This window comes from Exophiala oligosperma, assembly GCF_000835515.1.
Source record: "Exophiala oligosperma strain CBS 72588 unplaced genomic scaffold supercont1.10, whole genome shotgun sequence".
Classification (NCBI taxonomy): domain Eukaryota; kingdom Fungi; phylum Ascomycota; class Eurotiomycetes; order Chaetothyriales; family Herpotrichiellaceae; genus Exophiala; species Exophiala oligosperma.
The window spans coordinates 805,599-828,834 of NW_015622827.1; the positions used below are offsets into that span (position 1 = coordinate 805,599).

The 23,236-nt window shown below is 51.6% G+C and overlaps 10 protein-coding genes across 10 annotated transcripts; 5 read left to right on the forward strand and 5 right to left on the reverse strand.

The window, feature by feature from the left end:
- Positions 1–48: 48 nt before the first annotated feature.
- Positions 49–1,610, reverse strand: PV06_09467 (uncharacterized protein). The gene has a single exon (XM_016410920.1). It carries the CDS (start codon positions 1,349–1,351, stop codon positions 68–70), a length of 1,284 nt encoding a protein of 427 aa, XP_016258727.1. The 5' UTR covers positions 1,352–1,610; the 3' UTR covers positions 49–67.
- Positions 1,611–1,931: 321 nt separating this feature from the next.
- PV06_09468 (uncharacterized protein) lies at positions 1,932–3,618 on the forward strand (the record flags this gene model as incomplete). Its single annotated transcript, XM_016410921.1, has 3 exons — positions 1,932–2,915; positions 2,979–3,207; positions 3,284–3,618. The coding sequence occupies 3 exons, from the start codon at positions 1,932–1,934 to the stop codon at positions 3,616–3,618; spliced, it is 1,548 nt and encodes a 515-aa protein (XP_016258728.1).
- Positions 3,619–5,506: 1,888 nt separating this feature from the next.
- PV06_09469 (uncharacterized protein) lies at positions 5,507–7,470 on the forward strand. Its single transcript, XM_016410922.1, has 3 exons — positions 5,507–6,353; positions 6,449–6,606; positions 6,710–7,470. Exons 1-3 carry the CDS (start codon positions 5,912–5,914, stop codon positions 7,271–7,273), a joined length of 1,164 nt encoding a protein of 387 aa, XP_016258729.1. The 5' UTR covers positions 5,507–5,911; the 3' UTR covers positions 7,274–7,470.
- Positions 7,360–9,448, reverse strand: PV06_09470 (uncharacterized protein). Its single transcript, XM_016410923.1, has one exon. It carries the CDS (start codon positions 8,880–8,882, stop codon positions 7,545–7,547), a length of 1,338 nt encoding a protein of 445 aa, XP_016258730.1. The 5' UTR covers positions 8,883–9,448; the 3' UTR covers positions 7,360–7,544.
- Positions 9,449–11,205: 1,757 nt separating this feature from the next.
- PV06_09471 (uncharacterized protein) lies at positions 11,206–13,899 on the forward strand. The gene has a single exon (XM_016410924.1). It carries the CDS (start codon positions 11,306–11,308, stop codon positions 13,703–13,705), a length of 2,400 nt encoding a protein of 799 aa, XP_016258731.1. The 5' UTR covers positions 11,206–11,305; the 3' UTR covers positions 13,706–13,899.
- On the reverse strand, positions 13,890–15,158 carry PV06_09472 (uncharacterized protein). The gene is made up of 3 exons (XM_016410925.1): positions 14,843–15,158; positions 14,280–14,788; positions 13,890–14,219 (listed from the first exon to the last, which is right to left on the reverse strand). Exons 1-3 carry the CDS (start codon positions 14,870–14,872, stop codon positions 14,069–14,071), a joined length of 690 nt encoding a protein of 229 aa, XP_016258732.1. The 5' UTR covers positions 14,873–15,158; the 3' UTR covers positions 13,890–14,068.
- A 232-nt stretch (positions 15,159–15,390) lies between these two features.
- Positions 15,391–17,466, forward strand: PV06_09473 (uncharacterized protein). Its single transcript, XM_016410926.1, has 2 exons — positions 15,391–15,636; positions 15,683–17,466. Exons 1-2 carry the CDS (start codon positions 15,595–15,597, stop codon positions 17,345–17,347), a joined length of 1,707 nt encoding a protein of 568 aa, XP_016258733.1. The 5' UTR covers positions 15,391–15,594; the 3' UTR covers positions 17,348–17,466.
- PV06_09474 (uncharacterized protein) lies at positions 17,424–19,221 on the reverse strand. Its single transcript, XM_016410927.1, has one exon. It carries the CDS (start codon positions 19,038–19,040, stop codon positions 18,120–18,122), a length of 921 nt encoding a protein of 306 aa, XP_016258734.1. The 5' UTR covers positions 19,041–19,221; the 3' UTR covers positions 17,424–18,119.
- A 221-nt stretch (positions 19,222–19,442) lies between these two features.
- Positions 19,443–20,718, forward strand: PV06_09475 (40S ribosomal protein S23). Its single transcript, XM_016410928.1, has 3 exons — positions 19,443–19,526; positions 19,719–19,982; positions 20,069–20,718. The coding sequence occupies exons 2-3, from the start codon at positions 19,721–19,723 to the stop codon at positions 20,245–20,247; spliced, it is 441 nt and encodes a 146-aa protein (XP_016258735.1). The 5' UTR covers positions 19,443–19,526; positions 19,719–19,720; the 3' UTR covers positions 20,248–20,718.
- On the reverse strand, positions 20,686–23,124 carry PV06_09476 (uncharacterized protein). Its single transcript, XM_016410929.1, has 3 exons — positions 22,227–23,124; positions 21,387–22,167; positions 20,686–21,308 (listed from the first exon to the last, which is right to left on the reverse strand). Exons 1-3 carry the CDS (start codon positions 22,736–22,738, stop codon positions 21,072–21,074), a joined length of 1,530 nt encoding a protein of 509 aa, XP_016258736.1. The 5' UTR covers positions 22,739–23,124; the 3' UTR covers positions 20,686–21,071.
- Between the last annotated feature and the right edge of the window lie 112 nt (positions 23,125–23,236).

Sequence of the window (23,236 nt, forward strand, 5' to 3'; positions counted from 1 at the left end):
CTGTATGTCACATGGAATGAATGATTATTTTTTGTTTTGTTTTTCTGGAAAAACAACAAAAATTCATCTACCAATTCATGATATTGCATACTGACAAATTCCCAAGTGTCCTATCGACAGGTTCTTTGCCGTGGTGAGCCGTGAGGAGCAATCGTTGAAAAGTGTCTTGACCTGGGTCGAAAGGGGATTCTGCAAAAGAGTGCGCAAACTCACGAAACGAGACCAACTCGGACCATGTATTCCAGCCCCTGACGTTCTTCACCATCATCAACGACTTTTCCCATTCGTCTTCAGATTCGGCATTCCACAACCCAGGCCTGACATCAAAGGGCAGTGCTTGGATGAAGACTTCATGATAGCAGTATCCCCGAAGCCATCCGTGGTAGACCCCCTGGATGAGGCACGTCATCAAGATTGCCCTCCGTACACTCTCGGCCAGAATCCAAGCGTGCCATCTGTTGGATAGGGACAGGTCTGCCGGTGGCATCGTCGTCGTCGTCGTCATCATCATCATCATCATACTCGGACCGTCCTGGAGTAATCTGACCGAAACCTCCCTCATGTGACGAAGCAAGTCTTCTTTTTGTTCAACCATTTCTGAGTCACCGACACCACCGGTAAAAAGGAGGGTCGTGATGAACGACATGAGAACCTGAAAGGCCTGTAAGATTTCGGGTAACGGTTCTTTGGAGACTTTTAGCTCGGTGAGAAGCCGACAGAGTCGATCACACAAGACCAACCTGCTGCTGTTGTTGTTGTTTCGACGAGCATCGGGCCCACGGCGCTGGATGTCCATGGTGGTTATGGATTCCATGTCCACCGTTAAAAACTTGCCGAGAAGTTTCGGTCGAGCTTTTGGTCTCATCTGAGAGTGGATGTATACCGCCGATTGATCCTCGGCGACGGATTTGGCGATCCTCAACAATTCACCCGTCACGTATCCGACCGTAAACTTGTCGGCCGTGATTGCAATCTTGGAAACGGTCAAACATCTCGTCGTAGGACTACTCGAACCCCCACCACCAAAGTTGTTCTGGAACAGAGCTACCCGATTGGGATCCATGTGTAGAGATGACACGTAACGGAGGAAACTGTGATTATGATTGTCATCATCATAACCATGATCATAATGTTTTGTGCCCCTAGATTTTTGCAAAGAAGACGAAGCGTGTTTTGTAATTTTGGCCGGTTGTGGTGGATTTGACACTTCAAAGTCATTGACAAGAGGTTCAAGGTCATAAAAGCAATCGATACCTCGGACCTCACACCTTTGACATCGAGGTAACCGTACGATACACCGTCGTTTGGCCAAGGTACAAGCGCGGCATGCTTTCCGAAGTATCCTCGTCATCGTTGTCGTGAAAAAGTGCAGGTGATTTCCGATGGAGAAAGCATACTAGAATGGGACTTCGCGCTCCCATTCTCATGGCCTTGAATCGAAAGGAAGAGAAGCAAAGAGGGACTAGATCCCACGAACTTGCGGATAAGACGCAAAGATGAGGTTTCTTATATGTAACTCCGTACGGAGAATTCGCTTTCATCATCAAGAAATCCGCCTCTGACGATCACACCAAACCTGAAATGGTTTAGTTCCCATCGTCATGCAGGGGGTTGCAATATTGTAAGGACGACGTTCAGCATCAAAAGCCTCTCTCCGGTTGGTCCTTCACTTCTCTAGCCTCGTAATCTGGAGATACGGAACAGGCACCAGATACTGGTGCTAGAGTTGGCTGTGAAGCGTCATGTTCGAGTCGCACCATTTCTTATGGACAGCCTTATCTCCGAACATGAATATACGCTGTCCGTCTTGTGGAAATGGATGCTGCTCATATAAATAATGGACAGCCTTGACTCGACTCTTCAACAGTTAATGTTGTTTCATACTGTGAGCAGTAACAGTCCCAACTCCGACTTGGGTGATATCACACAAAATGATTCAAGAATCTGCCCTGAGCACCCTGATACGATTTGGTATCCATGGTAAATACTGGCCTCAACCTCTACGAAACCTGGAGGATGGTGCCATTCGTTCGGCAACAGCGGACAAAACCGATGCAGACCCAGAAAAGGACACAGTCACAGTTACGTGGAATGGTCCAGATGACCCTGACAACCCTCTCAACTTCTCCAACGCCAAAAAGGGTGCCATTACAGCATTGACTTGCCTGTACACGTGGGCCATCTACGTCGGATCTTCCATTTACACCTCCAGTCAACCAGGCATCCAAGAAGAGTTTGGTGTCGGCAACTTCGAATCGTCCCTGGGCCTGGCTCTGTACGTTTTGGCGTACGGTCTCGGTGGCTTGGTCTTTTCTCCCTTGTCGGAAGTGCCTTCGATAGGCAGGAATCCTCCATACGCCATCTCAGGAGCACTCTTTGTCATCTTGTGCATTCCTACCTCGCTCGTCCGCAACTATGCCGGCCTCATGGTCTTGCGTTTCCTGCTCGGGTTCATGGGTTCCCCCTGTCTGGCGACGGCGGGTGCCACGCTCGGAGACATATGGGGCCCGGTCAAATTCCCCTACTTCATCGGGTTGTGGGCAGGCACGACATCTTTCGGCCCTGCCTTGGGACCGGTCCTGTCATCTTTTGCCGTCGAGGCCATGGGTTGGAGGTTCTCGAGCTGGGAGTTGCTCATCATCACCGGATCCTTTTACTCGGTCTTTATGGTCCTGATGCCGGAAACTTCAGCTCCCACCATCCTGTACTACCGAGCGAAGAGACTGAGAGAGCTCAACGATGGTAACGAAAATTTCCGGTCCGAAGAAGAGCTGAAGCAGGCACACCTCGGCGTAGGTCAGCGATTGTGGAATTCGGTCGTGAAGCCGTGGGAGGTCAACGTCAAGGATCCGGCCTTGCTTTTCATGACACTCTACATGGGTTTGCTTTACGCAATCCTGTATTCTTTCTTCGAGGTAAGCAGCACTCACAGAGACGGTGAAGATTTTCATCTGACAGACCAAAATTGATTGTCATAGTCACTGCCACTTGTCTATCCACCAATGTACGGCTTTTCGCAGACATCGACGTCCCTCATATGGCTCGTCACACCTCCAGCTGTCCTCGTCGGTTTTCCCATACATTGTATATGGCTCGCCAGAAGGGTTCAACCAAAATTACAAAGTGGTACGTTTGGTGACCTGGAGAACTTTTTGGAGGAAGGTGTCATTGCGAGTGTACTTATGCCTGTTTCACTGTTCATGTTTGGTGAGTGACTTTTCCTACTCATTGCTGTCGTCGAACTCGGTGGAAAGCTGACTCGTAGATTCGGGAACACAATTAGCATGGACGGCTCGATCGTCTGTTCATTGGATGGTCCCGACCGTGGCCATCTTCCTCTACATGGTGGCCATGTACTTTCTCACCAACTCGGTGTTTTTGTACATTCCCGCGATCTATCCGAGATATGCCGCCAGCATTTTCGCGGCCAATAGTGTCTCTCGCTCTCTTTTGGCTTTTGTTGCTATACTCGTGGGGCGTGCAATGTTCAAGGGCATCGGCGTCGATGGAGGAGTGAGCTTACTGGCCGGCCTGACTGCAGCTTGCGCCGGACTATTGGCAGGTTTGTACTGGAGTTGGGGAAAGAAATTGAGAGCGAGAAGTCGCTTTGCAGCCTAGGGGGATCATAATCGACCTTTGTGCGGTCGAGATGAACTCATGCATGTCACTGAAGTCCCTTCTAGTGATATTCGGCAGGAATTTGGTTGTTGTTAGAATGCGGAAAAAATCACGGAACTTACAGTATCAATGATGAGACAATTCATTTTCATCATCACCTCTGCAAAATCGGGCACTTGACCTTTTTTCTCCTTCCTCTGATGATCATCAAGGAACATCTTCAGTAGTTTGCTATGGAAGCACGGCCTTTCCGACGTGGAGTCGTCCAGAACATCTGACAGGTGGATCAATTTCCACTCAGCCGCGCAAGAGATAGCTATCTTGGGTGCACGAATTTGTGACTGCTGGAGGAGAGAATGCCGCTAAATAGTAATTAATGAAGAATGACTGAACAACCGGAGTCTCTCCGGTACGAATAATAATGGGATGTTTGTTGTATGTCTTGACAGATGATGATGGTGAGGCCATAAGTGACATTGTTCGTCGACACGCACATCGTGGTTTTTGATGGTCCCTACATACGCCACGAGGTCGAAAGCCGAGATTGAACGGCTCTCTGTGCCTGGCGAGCACGAGCCGAGTTCGTGAGCCGCATAGAAACCGGGTTGATCAATCCCGGTACCTTGCATAGAAGGACGATCAGATGCAGGCATCGTTGGTGGCGCTGCAGGAAAACATGCTCGCCACCAATCGTGGTCGATTTGAAAAAAAGAAAAAAAAAATCTCACTGTACACTAGTATGTCAAAGATGCCGACCATGCAAGATCTGGACCCAGAGCCAGTCTCGTCTTGAAATCAATGAACGCATCAACCAATGCGTGTTCAGCATCTTGTGTCGCGTGTGCGTTGTGAGACAGACTCTCTCCTACACGGTTCATTTTGCGAACAGTCTTCGCTTCAAAGTTCTCATGGCTGGCTGTGGGTATGTTTGGGCGGCTCTCAAATTGTATGGAGTGTTCAATAGTACATGTCGTACTCGAGTCGCCTGAGTTCGACGTTAGTTACAACTGCTGTTTTCGTGCCAGTCAGAGGCAGATCTCATTCTTCGGTCTCGGTTCGACACGATTTTAGGCCAAGGACGGGATGGTGAATCTCTCTCTCTCACACACACGGACACAATACGAGAGAGTTACCCGCTCATTTTCCGAAACTTCCGGACATCCATCCAGCAGGAAACATCATACGATCTCTCGCCGCCTTCCCCATTTTCCAGAGCAGTGGAACATTTGGTTCATTGTTATTGCTGGGGGATCAGATGTTTGGGATCCAGAATTTTAACAAGATCGGACTTGTCCTACTGTAGTATGGAGTAACAGGGTTCAATAGCATCAGACAAATGGGTCGTTTCTCATATGTGGCAAGTCGTCTACAGTAGGTCGAAGGCAAACGGACTGCAGGGGGTTGTTCTTCGCTTATTTATCCGACTCCTGATTACTCGGTACAATTACATGCTTGCACTGAGCACGAGTCATGGATTCCGTACTATCCACGGCGGCATCACAAGTACCTACCCGTTCACTCTACAATACACGAAGCACAAGAAGGTCTGTTCTTCTCCTCGCCGGGGGGAACAAGACGACAAACCCCAGAGACCGATCTCCCGTCAAATTCCCCTGACCATTTTCCTTGAGTCCGGAATCATGGCCCTTGAACAACAGTGGCAGAGGTCAATGCCCCCCCCACCCCCCCTCCCCCCTTCCCTTGGTGGATACATGTCATCAGTGTATTGTACAGTAAATTTTCGGCGGTGGAGAGACAACGAACAAGCTTGAACTCGCCTCTGTACAACGATTCCACCCAGCGTCGTCTATCCAGAGGGTACGTAAGTCTCCCTCGAGAAGTACCGAGTGCCGCCTGTCAACAAAAGCCTCAACGAGGTCTAGCTCTACCCTTAGAGAAGCACTACCGCCCACGCGAGACACGTTTGTCTCGCCCGCTCCCCCCAATCGCACACAACCTGAAGCACCCTGGAGTGGGCTTTATTACTTATTACTCTACTCGTACAAGTAGTACGGAGTAATAAGGTACGGTATCAAAAAACCCTTTTTCTCCTGTTACTATTATTACCCTCGAGGTACCATCGCTTCCCCAACCTCATATATTGCGCATCGTTTGCCTCGTTTTTTTTTCGTCGTTTCTGATCGCAATAACACAGCACGCACTCGCTTATTATTATTTTTTGTTTGGAGCATCATATCTACTATTTGATCTCTTAGATCGCTCTTGTTTTTGTGTGTGTATGTGAGAGAGGAGGAAAATAAAACACGAGAAAAAAAAAACAACAACAACAATCATGATCTCTTCAGCAGCTCTCGTCGCTGTTGTTTCGCTGTTATCTGCTGCCCCCGTGGTGTTGGCTCAGACGTGCACTCCTTGCGAAGACGTGCACTTCTTCTTGGCTCGCGGCAACAACGAACCTTACCCGGGAAGACAGGGGGATCTCGTGGCGGCGACCTGCGACGGTCTCTCCAGCTGTGGTTACGAGAATCTCATCTACTCGGCGCTCTACACCGATCTGTCGTGCCAGACCACCTACGACGGAGTCATTGCGGGCTTCACCCAGTTGACCTCCTACGCCGAGCGATGCCCGAAATCGAAGCTCATCCTCGCCGGGTACTCTCAAGGCGCACAGATTGTGACCGACATCCTGGGCGGTGGAGGTGGTGAATCCTTCAACGGTTGTATTCAACCAAACACGCCTCCTCTGGATCCCACCACGAGCCCGGGAAACAGACGTGAGTTCCGCTCTCCGCTCTCTTTTTTTCTCCCTTTCCTTGTCCTTGTCCGTCATGATTTCCTCGTTACTGACTTTTGACTTGTTCTGTTTCAGTCTCCGCTGTCCTCACCTTTGGCAACACCAGACACACCGCGAACCAACCGTACAACTATGGCAACGGATCCGGCATCGACGGTCTCTTCCCCAGATCCGGCGACATGTTGACCGCTCTCGACAAGTACACCGCCGTCACTCGTGATTGGTGTCTTCAGGTGAGTTTTTTTGCACCGACACACGTCCTCTGCCCCTAGATGTTTGTTTTTTTCTCTCAACCTCGACCACAAAACCTGGCCAGCTAACCACCCATCTCGACAGACCGATCCCATCTGTGCCGCCAACCAAACCGACTCGCTCGTATCCACCCATCTCGGTTACTACAACATGTATTCTGACGAGGCGGCCGCCTGGATCAAGTCCGTTGCTGGTCTCGTCGACAACTCGGACTTCACGACCGCCATCCCGACCTACGTCAGCGGTACCGTGCAAGACTACTCGACCGTCGGAACCGCCACTCCATCTGGTAGCGTCAGCACCGTGGCCACCACCACCCCCAGCATCAACTGCGGTGGTAGCTCCACCACCCCGGTCATCGCGGCCCTGACCAGCGCCAACGCGACCGCCACCTCTTCTGGCAGCCTCATCACCAGCAAGCCCCACGCCAACAGCACCATGTCCACTGCGGCCATCACCTCTGGCCCGCCCTTCATCTTTGGTGGTCCAGATACTACCACCGCCTCTGCCACCGTCTCGGGCGGTGCCTCGTCGACGAACTCGGTCGCCATTCAATCCCAAACCGGTGCCGCAAACAGCAACAACAAGGTCGGCAGCTTTGGCCTGACTGCCCTCCTCCTACCCCTCCTCGGTGCCCTTGCGATGTAAATAAACCGTTTACGACCTTTTTTTTCCATATAACGCGGCAAACGAAATGAAGAAATAAACGGACCATTATTGAAATTGTGAAGATGTGTGTATACGCATATTTATATATGGTGGACTCATGTACTGTATATACCTACCTAATAATAACTAATTGAGCATCGTCCCTTTCATAGATACATATACCAGTCCGCCCAAAGGTTCACCTTCTCCAGCGGCTGTTCTAGGTACGGTCAAGGCGTGTGAATTAGAAGCTGGCACCTGCAGATGGTCATCAGAGCAGAAACGCCAAACCTTCATCACCCAACACCTTCCCACGAACAAGTCTTTCCCAAGCTCCTTCGGCCCCTTGCTCACCCCTCAGCCCTTTGTAGACTTTCAAGCTGACCCCAAACACCTTGCCGTCCTCACGGGACTTGGTCTCTTCGGAAATGACCCTGTTGAGCTCGGCGTCCTGCTGGTCCACCAGGGTTTTCGGCCCTAGGATCTTCATGGCCTCGTCGCGGATGGGCGACGTGTTACAAAACAACGCGTTGATGCGTCGAGACACGGCCCCGCGCTCTGCGATCTCCTGGGGACTCAGGACCCTGGCTTCCGCGCCGACGTTGATCGCCGTCACGGTGATCTGGCGGCGGTGTGTTGCATGGTTGTTCCGCAGACCGAGCACGAAAGGCTCAACCACTTCCTGCCGGCCAGCCATGATCATGACCACGATCCTCTTGACGTTTGGGTTGTCGTCGTCAAAGATGAACTTTTGTACAGACGGGGTGTCCAGGTCGGCGTAAGTCGTTTCGCGGTGCGCGAATGGAGGAGAAATCTTCGACGACAGCGTGCTGAGCGGTGTGCTCGACGAGACTTCCAGTACCGCCAGGGGTCCCGAGCCAGGTGCGCGGTTGGTGGCGAGTTGGTGCACGAACCCGCGACTCGTCTTGCTCCCCGCTCCCATGCAGATCACGACGGCGGAACTGAGGTCTGCGTCCTCACGCGACCAAGGCAAGCCGTCGCCGGCCGGGTTTATGATCGGGTCTTTCGGGTCGGAGGCAAAGTTGAACCGGTTGTACACGTAGCTCGCGGCCCAGACGATCAGGACGGAGCGCCACGCGAGCATCTCGAGACCTTTGGGGTCGCCGAGACTTTCGGTCGTGGTGAAGTACTCATTATACAAAGTCATGGCTTGGCTTCGGTGCGAGGATATTTCCACAAAACAGGCGGGCACGTCTGAGGATTGGTTGAGGAGTAGGTCAACCGGGAACGTCGATATGGGCCACATCCCCCAGAGCAAAGTCCCGGGTTGCAGTTGCGGGACTTTACTCTCGAGCACCGTCGCGTAGCCCCAACATACCCCGACGCCGTACTCGGACGAGTCGTCGTAAGGAGAGTCGAGCCACGATGGTGTAGGGTAGATGTCCCACCAGTGTGCCACGGTGCCGAGGGCGCAGTATGACAGGTTGTTTGAGGCGAGGGTGATCAGGCTGGTCTGGACGCGGACGCTGGATTCGCCCAAGGGGCCTAACTTTTCGAGAGGAGGAGTGAAGAAGTATTGTCGATCGTAGTGCGTTTTATGAACCAAGCGTAGAGTGGGTGGTTGTTGTGGTGACGTTGAGGTCGCCATGCTGTAGCTGCCTTTCGCTTTTGGGCTCTTTTTGAGATTGATGATGAGGGAGAACTTGTTTTGATATCCGTCGCCCGCTGAGATGCCATCTCCGCGGGAATGGATGTGGCTTACGAGTACTTATAGGTACCTTGTGGTGCTCATACCTTGGTGTATGTCATCCCCACATGAAGTCGTGGCTTATATCGCTCTACGGCATTGGATTAGTAAAAGAGCATAAGCCAAGTAACACCAGGCGGATCATGCCGATGGTTGCCTGATGATGCATCAATGAAAAGTTGCATTGTGACGAGCTTGCTGATGCACAAGAAGGGAGAATACTTGGCCCCCCCCGCAATAGACCTGGCTTCTTGGTATCGCATTGATGGTGCTGTGCTGTGCTGTGAGATGTGATGCCGATGGATATTCGTATGTGGCCTCGCCGAAATTGTGTCAGCCCAAACGAGCGAGCCTACCGTAAGGGTCGTAAGGGTCATTGTGCAGAATCTTGGCGACAGAGTGTCTCGTTCAAAGATCACATATCAGGTCAAATTGATGTATACGCATTTTGACGATTTGTTTTGACGATGTGTCTGTCGAAGTAGGAGTAAAAGCGAAAGAGTCCAACGGTTTCGGTCCGCGCTGGAAAAGGAACCGAGAACTACATCACGTGAGAGGCGCAGTAGGTTGTCGGCCATTCCATGATAGCAATCATCTTTATTATGCAAGTGGTATATATTCATTAGGACTGTATACAGGGCATTGAGGTAGCTCGGTGAGTAGAGAATCTGTTCGCGGGAGGAAGGGATTCCCCCCTCTCAAAGCCAGACTGGACAAAATGATTAGCTTCATGCGACATCGTGCCTACATTTTGACACCCAGCACCTGATATGAAGCTTCAGCAACGTCTTTTGTGAAGCTCACAATATTCCACTGTACACCAACAAACCAACAACGCCTCCAACACCTGACAGACCAGCTCTGACGAAATTCATCCACTTCCACTGGTTCAACAGCCCATCCACTTCTCCTGGCTGGGTCTTCTCCCTGACCTTGGCATCGTCGGCAATAGCTATCAACCTGTGGATGCATTTGAACATGACCGCTGCGGTAAATGGCAATATTGAGACTGTCGCGGCCGCTGCGACAGCATACCCCGTCCTTTTCTCGACATCGAGATAGGCTGCAGTCGCCGTGCTCAAGGTCGACGTCAAGGCCAATGGCACGATGAGTTTGGCTCCGCTGTAGTAGAGGTCTTTGAAGAGCGGCGTGGTTGTCTCCTGTGGTAGTCCGATGAATAGTGGAATGGTGAGGTAAGACTGTGAGAATGAGACGCCAGAGACGAAGAGGGAAGATGACAGGCCCAAGATAGAAGTGGTACGCAGAATGGTGTTGGAATCCATCGTGATGTTGATAAATATATATATATATATCTATTTCTGAAGAAAGTTGACGATGAGTCGGGAGAAAAATTGCTTCGAGCTGGTCTGTTCGACAGAGGGTTGACGTTAGAAGAGAAGGATAAGAAGTCTGCTCACCTGACATATACTTATACCTCAGGCATTCTCGTATAGCTTCGCCAAATAGATGTGAGTTTTTGTGTCCAAAGCACTTCGAACTCGGTTCATTTGATCTCAATGATGCCGTGTCTTGGCGATTGGCCCTCATTACACGCAGCTATCTAGACCAAAAGTAGAGGGATACGGACGTAGACAATGACGTGTGCGGCACCATCTCATCCCGATTTCCAACATACGTACGTCCAGAAAGATATCATCAGGGTAAATTACCAAATTACGCTTCTACTTGACATGTCTGATATCAAAACGAACTGAGCTTTCATACCCGGAGGTCCAGCACAGCAGATACAGAATCAGGGTTGAGAACGTCTTTCTACCATTCTTTTCTTGGAGGCCAACAAAGGCCATCAGTTCGAAGGACGACATCTCAATGTGACAGTAAGATATCGTGACGAGAGAATGGAAATAACATGAGGAGATTGTGTGAGCCCTTGAGCTCCAGCTCTGAGATGAAGGAGGCTGTAAAGAATCTGTTCGAGTCCTGTTGGAGCAGGGTCGAGCAGAGAAAAGGAAAAAAGAAGCATTGAAGAAAAATGGTATGGTGGGAGGTTGAAGAACAAACAAGACTCCGGGGGGCGTGTCAAGGGCTTAAAGCACCCGTAACTACTCCGTAGTTGCCTATTACTTACCTAAGGGGGCCACTATGATCCTTGCTATAGGCACTCGCTGGTCTAACCAATTAGGCGAGAACTTGGCGTGATGATCTCCGTAACTTTACACGTTTCGTCACGAACGTGTCGCGCCGCATTGCGAATTGTCGTCGACGCTGAAATAGATACAAACCACCCGCTCACCCATCAAATCCCTTTGCTTCATCTGTAGCCTGTGGCTCCAGGCTCAGTACCATGGTGACTCGGGACGACTATGTCGACTCCCACGCCTCGGAAGAAGCGAATATCCGATTTCTTCAGACCCTACATCAATCCTACAGTTCCAGCGAAACGCTCAACGCCATCCACCGACGCCGACCCAGCCGCGCAGAGCGATTCTGACCTTGAGATTACTCGAGTGGTGACCACACCTAGGAAGACAAAGAACCCAAACATAGAGATTACACGAGTAGTGACAACACCCAGCACCTCAAGAAGACCGCATGCAAAGAGCAGAACACCTAAATCCCCGACCTTCTCACCACTGAGTGGACCAGGCTCGAACTCGCAGTCCATACCCTTCCGCAGTCCCAAACCTCGAAACCCAATAAACTCGCCATTGACTTCCAAACGATCTGCCCTCCACAATACAGACAGAACTTCTTCGTCCCCTTCTCCAACCCCGATCAAGCGGCCTTCGTTCGTACCCGTACCCCCGTCAACGCAGAGTTTCTCTCGTCATACCGAGATCACAGAAATTCCCGATTCTGATGACGACGATGCAGACTCTGTAGACTCGCTAGAATCGTTGAGTGGTCTCTTCGGAAGGAAAAAGAATGGGGACATCACATCCCGCTCGTCCTCTCCGGAAGTCGACGAAGCGCAACTCGAGGCTGAACGGATTAGAGCGCTCAGTGCTTTCACAGGAGGCAGGTCGGTCCCTCTGGTCGGCAAGGATAGGCTCCGTGCTCTGTTGGCGAAACAAAAGGCGACGGATTTCGACTTCTCTTCAATTCTCGGCGATCATTTGAACGACCAGGGCATTGAGGAAAAGGTGCGTAAGTCACGCGCGGATTATGAGGCGTCGAAGGGCCCCGCAGAAAATAATGATAATGCCAGTCTGGATAGGAGTCTTCTCGCAACGGTCGCGACGAAGGTCGAGGATGACGACCACCATGACGGAGTTTCCAGGCTCATGGATGCTGTGGAACGTACAGAGGCCCTTTCTGCGGATCGCGTCTTTTTATTCTTCGGGTCAGGCAGGCTGAGAGACTGGAAAGACGAGATTCCCATTCAACTCGAATTCCCCGAACATGCAATTCCAGAGAATCTATGGCGCGCAGGTGACGATGAAGCTAGAGCACGCATGTTCACGTCTGGATATATTGCGGATCTCTCTGCTAGAGGACGCATGCCCGAAGAGGCGTTGAAATGGGCCTTCAACACGGTTGTACTTGAACAACAGGATGACGTACGCCGTGCGTATATCGAGTGCTTAAGAAACGCGAGTCCGGCTTGGACGAGACACAATATCACGGCTCAGGATGTGCAGGCGATTTTCCAGTCTTTGGGCGCAGACATGTCAAAATCACAAGAAGCCGTTACGATCGAACCAAGGTATCGTGTGGCGCCCGAGCCAGACAGGACGAACCCCAAATATCTCCTTTCGGCATTGGACATGTTTCAGGCCATCTCTCACGACATGGATTTTCTGGCTCTGAGCAAACTGACCTCCCTGGTTTGTCGGCTTGCCATTGATTCTGAACTCATGAGCGACGGCCGAGTGTCAGTCAAAGTCGAAGATACGCTTCGGGCCCTGCTCAGCCTTCCGGACCCTGACATGAAAGCTCACGTCCTCGAGAGAATACTCACGGACGTCGGGAAGCACTTGCAAGATCCGACACTACAAGCACATCTCCTCTCACACATCCTGCCCGTCTCTCGCACTGCTATCAAGGCCCGTCTGGTCCTCGCGCAGACATTCATCCTCGGCTCCGACAGTCTGCAGGACGGTAAATGCCTGCCGGATTCAGGGTACCTGAACACCTTGACCCAGCGCGTCTCTCGACACTCGCTCTTTAGCCCCCACCGACACAGAGACCCCAAAAACATCGACTACACCGCCCTCCGGGCCCTCACGCACGTCCTCGACGCCGCCATCGCCGACGGCGGACGGCCCGCCAGTTTCGACTCGCGCGCCGACGAAGTCACGTTCAACAAGTCCGTCGACAAGATCGCCGAGACGGTCCGCTCGACTCTCGTCTCCATCATCGACACGGGCGCGTCTCATCTGAGTCGGACGGAAGCCAAGGCCGCCTTGCAGGCCCTGTACTGGCGGCTGTTGTTCGGCGTGCGCACGGAACAGAGACCGAAGAAGAACATCTTTGACCTCGAGACCGGCCGCATCCGAGATTCGCAGGACTTTCGGAGCGAGCAAAAGGGCAAAGATGTCATGAAGCGGTTTCTGGCACGGCCTGGAGGTAACGATCCAAGGTCTGCGACTGTCGCCTCCACCACGAACACGACCTGGACTGCGAGCGTGGTGGGAGCACCACCGGCCGATTCTGCCAAGAGTACAAGTCTGTCGGCACCTTCTTCTTCCCAGGCATCAGAGACCAAGTCGGAGACGGAAGAGATCATTCGTAAACAACTAGGTCTCTCTGACTGGTTGTAGCATGGTTTGTGACGGGCTTGACGTGATCGTTCTTTTTTCTTTCCGGGCAATTCTGAAACATGTATTTCGTCTTATCAGCGTGGTGTTGGTGGTTTAAAAACGGGAATACTGCGTGCATTTGCATTTTACAACATGGTTTTTGACTTGGGAATGGGAACATGACTTAGTGACATATGCAAGGTATGCATGACAATATATTGTAACACATCCAGCGTGAGGCCGGGCTCTCTAAAAGCTGTTTCTGGTTGAGAATCCGTATCTATCGAACCCTTGCCAGACCGCGCCTCAAACAGCCAAACCATCCATGATAGAACCCACCGCGCATCGCACCGACTACAAACCAAACCTATCAGATTTATCCGCCTAATCGTGGAACTTTCTGTTCTGGTTCTCGCCAAACAACGTGGCTCGGATGCTAGGCAGAGCATCGCTCTCACACATGCGCAATCGCTCTTCAAAGGTGTTGTTCAGTTCAATCTTTCCATTACCGCCAACAATGAAAACGCCACCAGTGCTGTATAGATTGTCAGCTCTCATCCACCAAATTGATAATGGTGTAGGTCAATATACTCACGATTCTTCTGGCAGCCAATTCTTCTCGTCTATCACTGGCTGACACTCGCTGCCCATGTTCTTCTTGTAGTCGGCTGCCGCCTTCTTTGCTGCACTCTCGACCTTGTCCTTGTCTGCCTTCCTACACCGAAGTTGCACCTTGTTCTCGGCGAGGAGGTACAGACCTTCCAGGATCAAGCCTTTGAGAACTTCCTCGTAGTTTTTGGTCTTCGAGCCAGACTCTGCCAACTTGGATCGTGCTTGTTCGAACAGCTTGTCCAGTAGTTCTTGCCGTGCACTCAACACCTTTATTCTTGTCTTGTTGGACATTGTCGAGCGGGTGATCTGTTGCGACATTGACGCCTGCTTGAACTTCTTCTCGTACTCCTTGTCGATGGCTGCGATTTCTTCCCGGACCAGTTTTGATTTCTCGATTGCGAACTCTTCATCTGCCTTGAGCTGAATCTCTCGAGCTTTCTCAAGGGCTTCTTGTCGAATGAAGGCAGTCATCTTCTTCAGCTCGGATGCGACCTAGAACTGTCGGTTAGTACGAGGATAGCCTATAAAATAGGCGGGAGAGTGTACCTGGTCGTCCGAGAGTGCGTGGGACGACATTCTGGCGGTTTGGTTTGTCGTTACGGTCTAGATGGTTCGTGGGGGAAGTGAGATGGTGCTCTTTGATAACGAGCTGGAGAGTCGAGGCAACCGTCTGCGCGAAGTCGGTTGGGTGTAGTCCTTCACGAGTTCTTGAACACTGAGTAAAACCCTCAGCTGGAAGAGTGGAGGTTAAATTCGGTGTAGGTTGTCTTGAACTAGATTAACTACAGTCAAAGCTGGTGGTTGTAACAGGATATCTGGTACGTATGAGGAACTGACGCAGGGAAATCGCAGCCAAAGCTCATTGAACATGGGGAAGTGAAGCCCACTAGCGACTTGGTTAAAGTCCTCAGGCACACCAAGCTACCTGCTTTAGCGCCTAGATAAATAGTGCAGAAGGTACGGAGTACTCGTACCTTAGGTGATCGTACCAAGCAATTATTGAACCGGATGAAGTCACCGTCAAAGCGCAGTCTGTATTGACACACTTCATACGCCCCATACACCGCCCGCGTCACATTGTCCCTTGCCCGTTCAATATCTGTCACCACCCTCCATTCTCTCTTCTCTCTTGCCTCTTCACACCTCACCTATTTTCTCCTTCCTCACTACGAAAGACCCCGCCTGTACGATCATCCCACAGAACTACCACCTTGATGCCTGCAACCTCAAGATGAATGGCGCAGCATGGCTGACCCAACTGATGGACCTTGAAATAAACACCACAACCATCCACGACTATGGGCCAACTCGGCGACCTTTCGCCTCAGGGCACCATTGCCGTACGTCTTGAATTCGTGCCAGATAAACAATCCGCTGATGATTTAGGTCGGTATTGTCGTCGGCCTGTTGTCCACCTCGATCCAAAGCCTGGGACTTACCCTCCAGCGCAAGTCGCATATGATTGAAGATGCCAAACAAGACTTGGAGACAAGAAGACCCCCTTATAAGAGGCGAAAATGGCAGTTGGGAATGTTCATGTTCGTCATCTCGAACCTCGTCGGCAGTACCATACAAATCACTACTTTGCCTCTTCCGGTCCTGTCAACCCTGCAGGCTTCAGGGCTGGTATTCAACACAGCATTTGCGACTCTATTGCTAGGAGAACCATTCACTCGTTTTTCCCTCTTGGGCACGGTCTTGACATGTTCCGGGGCAGCACTCATAGCGACCTTTGGGGCCATTGGCGAGCCAGCCCACAACCTACAACAATTACTACACCTCCTCAATCGGAGGAACTTCATAATCTGGATGGTTGGGACAATGATTGTGGCAGTATCGACCATATTGTTTGCGCACGTCTTGAGAATGTGGTCATCCAATCGACACATTGCGCAAAGCCTACCGAAGTCTGAAAGACCAAGATCGGCATCTTCAAGTTCGAGGCCACAGCTAAGCCTCTCCACCACTTTCACTACTCAACTACCTCAGCATCTCAAGATCAAAGTCAACCGTTTACGCCTGATTCGCGGCTTGTCGTACGCTCTCATATCCGGCATTCTCTCAGCACATTCACTCCTGGTTGCTAAATCCGCCGTTGAACTACTTGTTCGCACGATCGTTGACCACAACAACCAGTTCAATCGCTTTCAATCCTGGCTTATCCTAATTGCTCTGCTTTTCTTCGCCTTGACTCAATTATATTACTTACACCTCGGTTTGAGATTGTGCAGTACCAGCGTTTTATACCCCTTCGTCTTTTGTGTTTACAACATTATTGCCATTCTAGATGGTCTGATCTATTTCCAACAAGCATCAAGACTAAGTGTGCTGCATGCCTGTCTGGTGGCATTGGGAACGGTCATATTGCTCCTTGGTGTCCTGTCTCTTTCGTGGAGATTAGATGACATAACACCTTCAGAAGCTGCTCCTCAAGCAGTTCCTCCTCGAACACCACTTACTCCGGGCTTAGGATTGGTTCAATCCGCGTCCGACGACCAATCTTTGTACTTGCCGAATGGAAGAAAAGGAAGCTCAACATCACTTATGAGATCTTCGGTAGATGAGCAAACCCCCCTACTGGGCGCTCGACCTCGCGCTGCGACTGGATCATCTAGGCGCATTTCTGCTACAGATACAGAAGATATCTGGGCACAACTCGATGATGAGGCGCGTCAAGATGACTATCTGGCATCTCTCCCTCGTGCTCCGGGTCCCTTTCCCTCGATCAAGAACCCCAGAACCCGACGCAGGGGCGAATCAGGGTCATCACAAGCCATTTCTACTGGGAGCCGACCGAGTTCGTCAGGCTCCAGAGAGGAAGGACAGAAAGATAACACCAAAGCAACCGATTTCCAGCCAAAGGGAAACGCCGCGCATCGAAGAAACAGCAGTGCACCCCGGACTGGAGTTGGGACACATTACCATCAAGGTGGCAGGCATTCAAGTACATCTGTACGCTTCGCCGATGATGAGGAGCGAAGGACTGATCCAAAGCGTGCGAGTCGAAGTCGCTTTGACCAGAGTGGTGGAAATGACGCAGATGGTTCCTGAGCGAGAATGAATGGTCGAGATGATTCTAGATTAGAGCGAGCGTGGCTTTTCCACATACAGTCTTTTTCGGATTTACGGCCTAGTAATATGAATGCATGATGCAAATTGTGAACTTCCCCTATCTAGGCTGTAATTGACTTGAAATTGGGGATCCTCGTAGTCAAAGCTGCCTCGTAGCATTTGATTTCGATCTCTAGCCTAGGCAGTATCTAGCTACCAAGGTTCTTTGAGAGCGTTTCATGGCCATGAGTCCCTTTATGAGTGCGACATGTATAGGCTTCTGAAAAGTGTCTGCCGCCTACTTTTGGTGGAGAACGACCCACGGCCAGACTCGAGATGATAGTTGTTGCCATGATTTTGATTCTGGCCCGGCAAGAACCGAGATCTGTTTATATACCTTTGCCAGAAGGTGTTCTCAAACCAAGTGCACGGAATCGCCCGGTACTCCTGAATATACCTAGGGAGTGCCTCTCTATCTCTCCACCAGTCATTCGCCGTTTGTCTGAATACCTCGCGCATATGCTGCGCACGCGGTCGAATTGTTCAAGGGGCATTTATCTGTGTGACATTGTCATATTCCATGGCTCTCGCTGTCAAAGAACCCTGATTGGAATTCGCCCTCAGCATACGCGAACCTGTATGTTCATGTGATACGATATGTACCTTCGCGCATCGAGAGCGGGTAAACGTATCTCCGTTCCACTCGGTCGTTTCCTCATCGAGGCGTGTGTTGTATTTATTTGTGAAAAGAAGATCACCTTCATTTTTTCACTTACCTGCCCCTTTTCCCACCGGCGGTCATGGGGCTATCCGTGACACCGGTATGATCCGTGGCCGACCCGGTCTCGCTCCCGGTCATGCCGTCGTCGGAAGACTCGTCCCATATCTCGCGCGACTCGCGCTCGACCCTCCTCATGGCGCCCGCGACCTCGTCGAGCTTGTTGACGACGTCCAACACGCCACGGTTGACCTGTTCAAAGTACCGATCGTTGGCCTCCCTGCGGCGCCGCGCGAGCCGAATGTCCCGCTCCGTCTCCTCCTCGAGGTTCTTGTTGTTGGTGAACGCCGTGTTGCCCCGACCTTTGTTGGCGGCGTTGGCGGCGTTGGCGTTGGCGGTGGTGTTGGCTTCGATCTTGCCGACGGTGGCGGCGGCTCCACTGTCGGCGCTCCTCTCGTGCTCCAGGTCGTGCAGCTCGTCGGCCTCGGTTTTGGCCCACGTCTGGGCGAGCGAGAGCTGGGCCGTGCGGAGGTCCTCGAGGGCCCGGACGTGGCTCGCGCCGAACACGTGGCTGGTGTTGAGGGCCGAGACCTCGACGTCGGCGAGCGTCTTTTGCATCTCGGCCCAGAGGTTCTCGGCGCGGTGGCCGTCGGGCTGCGTGGGCGGTTGGCGCAGCGGCGGGCCGGAGAACGACGCCGCCGCGGGGACCCGAGATGGCCGGCTGGTGATGCGGTGGTGGTGTTCCGGGGGTTGTTCAGACCCTCCCGACCGGTCGACGGCGCCGCCCCCGCCGCTCCCGCCTCCCCCGGGCAGGCTGAGTGACACGTGCGAAGCATTCTTCGACGGTGGCCCTTGGAACAACGACGGCGGCGGGAGGCGGTGGGTGTTGGACCGCGACATGTTGGACTTGGGCCGGTCGAGTGGCGAAGCCGGTACCTCCAACAGAGGTGGTTTGCGCGCGGAGGACGATGCCATGATTCCAAAACCAAAACGGTTGGCCGAGAGCGGTGGGCTCTCGCCTTGGGAGATGGGAGGGGGGAAGATTCTATTATTGAATTGACATTGAGAGGGAAGGTTGTGGTGTCTTATCCGACTACGGAGTACCTTTTCGAAAGACTTTCGTCTTATGTTTGATGTGATGAAAGGCTGCTGTGAGGATGTCACTCACACTAATATGATGGAGTAGGTGAAAGTAGTACGTCAGGCTGGCCTTGCCAGAGTGTACCAATGCTCCACAGTAATAATTCTGCCTTTGTTGGTCAGCTCACCGCCGGCACACCTTCCTATTTTCTTGCACTACCTGAGATCACACAACCGCAGTCTTGGCTGCCAAGCCCACTGAACTTTTCGAGATCCTCCCCCATCAATCCAAATTCGCGACCGACAACGACCTCAAGTTTCAGTCGCCAAACAATCTTCTAGAAACCTCCCTCAACACACATCTGCTTGTCACAGTATCCAGTACGTGCGAACGATTACCTCCATCTCGTCCCCATCTCTCTGTCGCGTCGACAGTTTGACACTTCTTACACACTTCTCAGAGGGAAATACTCTTTTGCCTGCGACGAACCGTTTGCCAAAAGAATTCTCACTCTTTTCGAAGGACACAAATCTACCTCAGAAAGCTAACATATCTTTTGGTATCATTTACAGAAATGACAAACAGAGGCAAGCCCCGCGGTCTTAACGCCGCCCGTAAGCTCGTCGCCGCCCGCAAGGAAGGTAGATGGGCCGATCTTCACTACAAGAAGCGACTCCTCGGTACCGCCTACAAGTCCTCTCCCTTCGGTGGGTCCTCTCACGCCAAGGGTATCGTCCTCGAAAAAGTCGGTGTCGAAGCCAAACAGCCAAACTCTGCCATTCGAAAATGTGTTAGGGTTCAATTGATCAAGAACGGAAAGAAGGTCACCGCTTTCGGTATGACTTTCCCCGAAGAAACCTCGAAACCACACAAAATCACAGAAAAAAAGAAGAGCTTGCTGACTTGTTTTTGGTTTGATTAGTCCCCAACGACGGTTGCTTGAACTTTGTCGACGAAAACGATGAAGTCCTCCTGGCTGGTTTCGGTCGAAAGGGTAAAGCCAAGGGTGATATTCCCGGTGTACGATTCAAGGTCGTCAAGGTCTCGGGTGTCGGTTTGAGCGCCTTGTGGAAGGAGAAGAAGGAGAAGCCCAGATCGTAGATCTTGTTGGGGCTTTTCTGTTGCTGTTTGGGGGAAGTGGGAAGAAAGGGTTTCGTCAGGGGCTAAGGAAAAGGCGGACGAAGAGAAGAGAAAACTAGGCGCCTACCAATTTCGACGGACAGCTGAATCTCCGACACACGACAACGGCTGAATGACGGAGCGCGAAACGAGTTTTAAACCCTCCCCTGCGAGTGAACGTCACGATACCACCAAAGAGAGAAAAACAATACATTGGGGAGTCACACAAAATGGGTCGTGTATTTTGTGGTTTCCCCGAAACAAAACAAAATGGGTGCAATGGGACGAGGGATCCGTCTTTAGAAACATGAGCACCCGATGAATGCACTTTTGATAGATTGGTTCAAAGACTATCAAAATGTCAATTACTTGAAACATTGAAACAAAAAATCCCTGAACTGCTTTTCTTTTAAGCAAAAGCTTACGTCGGCGCAGTGCATATTACTCTATTCTCAACTTGATTATACGTTGATCTCAACAGAATGACATGTAAAGAAGGAACATCCAGCCCGAAGTCTACATTATACTTGGAAACAGACTTCATCTATTCCTCGCTCTTCCATCACTGCTGCGTGTACCAGCTCAGCTTTTGTTACCAGTCCCTGCTAACATCTCACCGGCAACCTTTTTTTGGTGTCCAGCATCACCACCTAATCAAATTAATGCATTATAGTGCAAAACCACGATGCATCCGCGTTTCAGAGGCGAAATGTCAACCACACAAGAGAGTTGAACCTCTTCCCTCGCATGTAATTTCCCTCTCTTGAAGTGGAAGATAAGTAAAAGAAGAATCCACAAAGATAAAATCAGTGCAAGACATCCATAGCGTCCCTTTCATGGTCTTCTGTCTCACCCTGTTCGAGGTCTTCGCTTGAGCTCTTTCCCTTCCGGCCTCGTCCAAAGAATGGAGGCGTCTTCAGTCCCGGCATGATATCGCCACCATTGCTTACAGTGACGCTCACCGGGCTTCTAGCTTCATCATCTTCACTGCCATCCGGACTGGGTGGTTGACTGTCCCTGAGCGCGCGTCGGCCTCGCATCATCTGTCAAGTAGGAAAGGTTAGCATACACATACACACAGGACCATCGCTGCAATACTGCGGAGACAAGATTCGACATACCCAAGACTTGACACCACCGATCAACCCCAGAGAGTAACCTGCCGCAAAGTCATCACTGCGGCTGAATCTACCAGGCGAGTCGCTCCTTCGCTCCGCACTGCCTGGGACTTCCAGGTGCTTGAGATGCTCGACAGCACTGGCGGCGGTGCTGCCGGTTGGGCTCTTAAGCCCACTCCCCTCGGCGGAGAGAGACCTAGTGAACGGTGCCGGACTGGCTGGTCGAGAGCTGGCATTCTGCCACAACTGTCTGAGATCTCGACCAATTTCACCGCCCGCAGTTGTCCAGTTTGTCTTGATGTTATCCCTGAGTTCCTGGACGTGCCTCTTCAACTCAAGCTCATTCTTCTTGAGCCATGAGATATTCAACTCTTGACGCGACGTGCCTCGTTTGAGCTGTCGGGCAATGTACTTTTCGTAGTCACGAACGATCTTTGTGATAATACCGGTTGTAGACACGCCTTCGGTACGTTGGGTGACGAGGAACTTGCCTTCTTTCTTGATCGGTGCGTAGATGTCGTCACCCTCGGCCGCACCATACGGTTCATCGTCATGGGCCACATAGTCTATCTGATGCTTCGCAAGAAATTCGGGCGTTACGATCCAGGGACAGTTGGGGATTACTTCGTCAACCCAACGGCAGTGTCGAACTGTTTCGGCGCGTTCGGCGCCTGTCAGGACCGTGAGACCTTTGCGTTTGTGAGTTTCTGCATCTCCAGTCACACCGACGATGAGATAGGTGTTAGGGAACGCCGTCTTGGCCTGTTCGAGTTGGCGCATATGTCTGTGAGAGCATCAGTATTTTCACATCGAGCCATATCGGACGACGGGGTTCTAGCTCACCCTAGATGGAAGAGGTCAAAAACACCATCGGCATACACCCTGACAGCTCGCCCTTCAGGAGGTGGATTCGTCTTGTATCCCCCTACGGGATCTCTCAGCCCTGCCTTGGGCACTGAGGTCATCGGCTGATCTTGACCATTGACCACCGCTTTGGTGACAGAGCTTGGAACTTTCTGGGTCTTGTCTTCATTGCTGCTCCTCTCGATCTCTTGTTCGCTCTCTTCCGTAGTGCTCGACGGTTCACCGGGGTCTTCTTCGTCTGCTCCGTTGGGCTCAATGGACTTCGCGGTAGATCGTGTTCGTGCCCGCTTACTAGGAGGCACGTTGTCGTCAAGAGAGCTGCTCGTTGCATGCTTGCGGGTTCGCGTATGGTGTGAGGGTGCATCGGCCAGCTCTTCACCTGATGCATCCCGGGATAAGGGTTGCTGCAGGTCAGCAGCAGCGGACGGGAGTCGGTCCGACGCACTGGACCGCTTCCTCTTTGCGGAGCTTGGGGAAGATGGAGATGACATGAATGTAGGAAATGCCACTGTCGTGGCGGACGGGGAGAGAATAGGAGAGCAGCTGAGGTGGGTGGTGATAAGGATGGTATTATGCGAGCACAAAGACGCAGTCCCGGAGTCGTAAAGAGTCCAGGTAAGAATGACACGATCTGCCAAGGAACGAAAAAAACAATTTCCAGAAAAGTCCAGGAAGCGAACGAGGCAGAATGAAGCGAGAAAGTGAGAATCGGAAGTTGTGGTTGAAGGTGCTGATTAGCGGAAAAAGTGACGCGATCTGTGGGAGCCAGAAATAAATGAAATGTCACAAACAGCTTCACAGATTCAAGTTTGGAGGGATGGACGAATCGAGGATGCCGTCACTTGCATGTGCAAGTTTTCTATGTGCCTCTGTCTTTCTCCCTCAAATGCCTTGATTCTCCTTCTTCTCCATTCATTTCTGGTGATGACTGCGCTTTTGTTGGCGGAGCTGGAGCTGCAACGCGACGTCATTCCGATGGGAAACGTGTC

Coding starts and splice junctions, on each gene's coding strand:
- PV06_09475 (XM_016410928.1), top strand. CDS start 19,721: ATGACAAACAGAGGCAAGCCCCGCGGTCTTAACGCCGCCCGTAAGCTC. Junction 19,983..20,068: donor AAAGAAGGTCACCGCTTTCG/GTATGACTTTCC, acceptor TGGTTTGATTAG/TCCCCAACGACGGTTGCTTG.
- PV06_09469 (XM_016410922.1), top strand. CDS start 5,912: ATGATCTCTTCAGCAGCTCTCGTCGCTGTTGTTTCGCTGTTATCTGCT. Junction 6,354..6,448: donor CACGAGCCCGGGAAACAGAC/GTGAGTTCCGCT, acceptor GTTCTGTTTCAG/TCTCCGCTGTCCTCACCTTT. Junction 6,607..6,709: donor CTCGTGATTGGTGTCTTCAG/GTGAGTTTTTTT, acceptor CCATCTCGACAG/ACCGATCCCATCTGTGCCGC.
- PV06_09470 (XM_016410923.1), bottom strand. CDS start 8,882: ATGGCGACCTCAACGTCACCACAACAACCACCCACTCTACGCTTGGTT.
- PV06_09471 (XM_016410924.1), top strand. CDS start 11,306: ATGTCGACTCCCACGCCTCGGAAGAAGCGAATATCCGATTTCTTCAGA.
- PV06_09472 (XM_016410925.1), bottom strand. CDS start 14,872: ATGTCGTCCCACGCACTCTCGGACGACCAG. Junction 14,789..14,842: donor ACGCACTCTCGGACGACCAG/GTACACTCTCCC, acceptor CGACAGTTCTAG/GTCGCATCCGAGCTGAAGAA. Junction 14,220..14,279: donor AATTGGCTGCCAGAAGAATC/GTGAGTATATTG, acceptor CAATCTATACAG/CACTGGTGGCGTTTTCATTG.
- PV06_09476 (XM_016410929.1), bottom strand. CDS start 22,738: ATGTCATCTCCATCTTCCCCAAGCTCCGCAAAGAGGAAGCGGTCCAGT. Junction 22,168..22,226: donor TTTGACCTCTTCCATCTAGG/GTGAGCTAGAAC, acceptor ATGCTCTCACAG/ACATATGCGCCAACTCGAAC. Junction 21,309..21,386: donor TCGGTGGTGTCAAGTCTTGG/GTATGTCGAATC, acceptor CCTACTTGACAG/ATGATGCGAGGCCGACGCGC.
- PV06_09467 (XM_016410920.1), bottom strand. CDS start 1,351: ATGACGAGGATACTTCGGAAAGCATGCCGCGCTTGTACCTTGGCCAAA.
- PV06_09474 (XM_016410927.1), bottom strand. CDS start 19,040: ATGGCATCGTCCTCCGCGCGCAAACCACCTCTGTTGGAGGTACCGGCT.
- PV06_09473 (XM_016410926.1), top strand. CDS start 15,595: ATGGGCCAACTCGGCGACCTTTCGCCTCAGGGCACCATTGCC. Junction 15,637..15,682: donor CGCCTCAGGGCACCATTGCC/GTACGTCTTGAA, acceptor CTGATGATTTAG/GTCGGTATTGTCGTCGGCCT.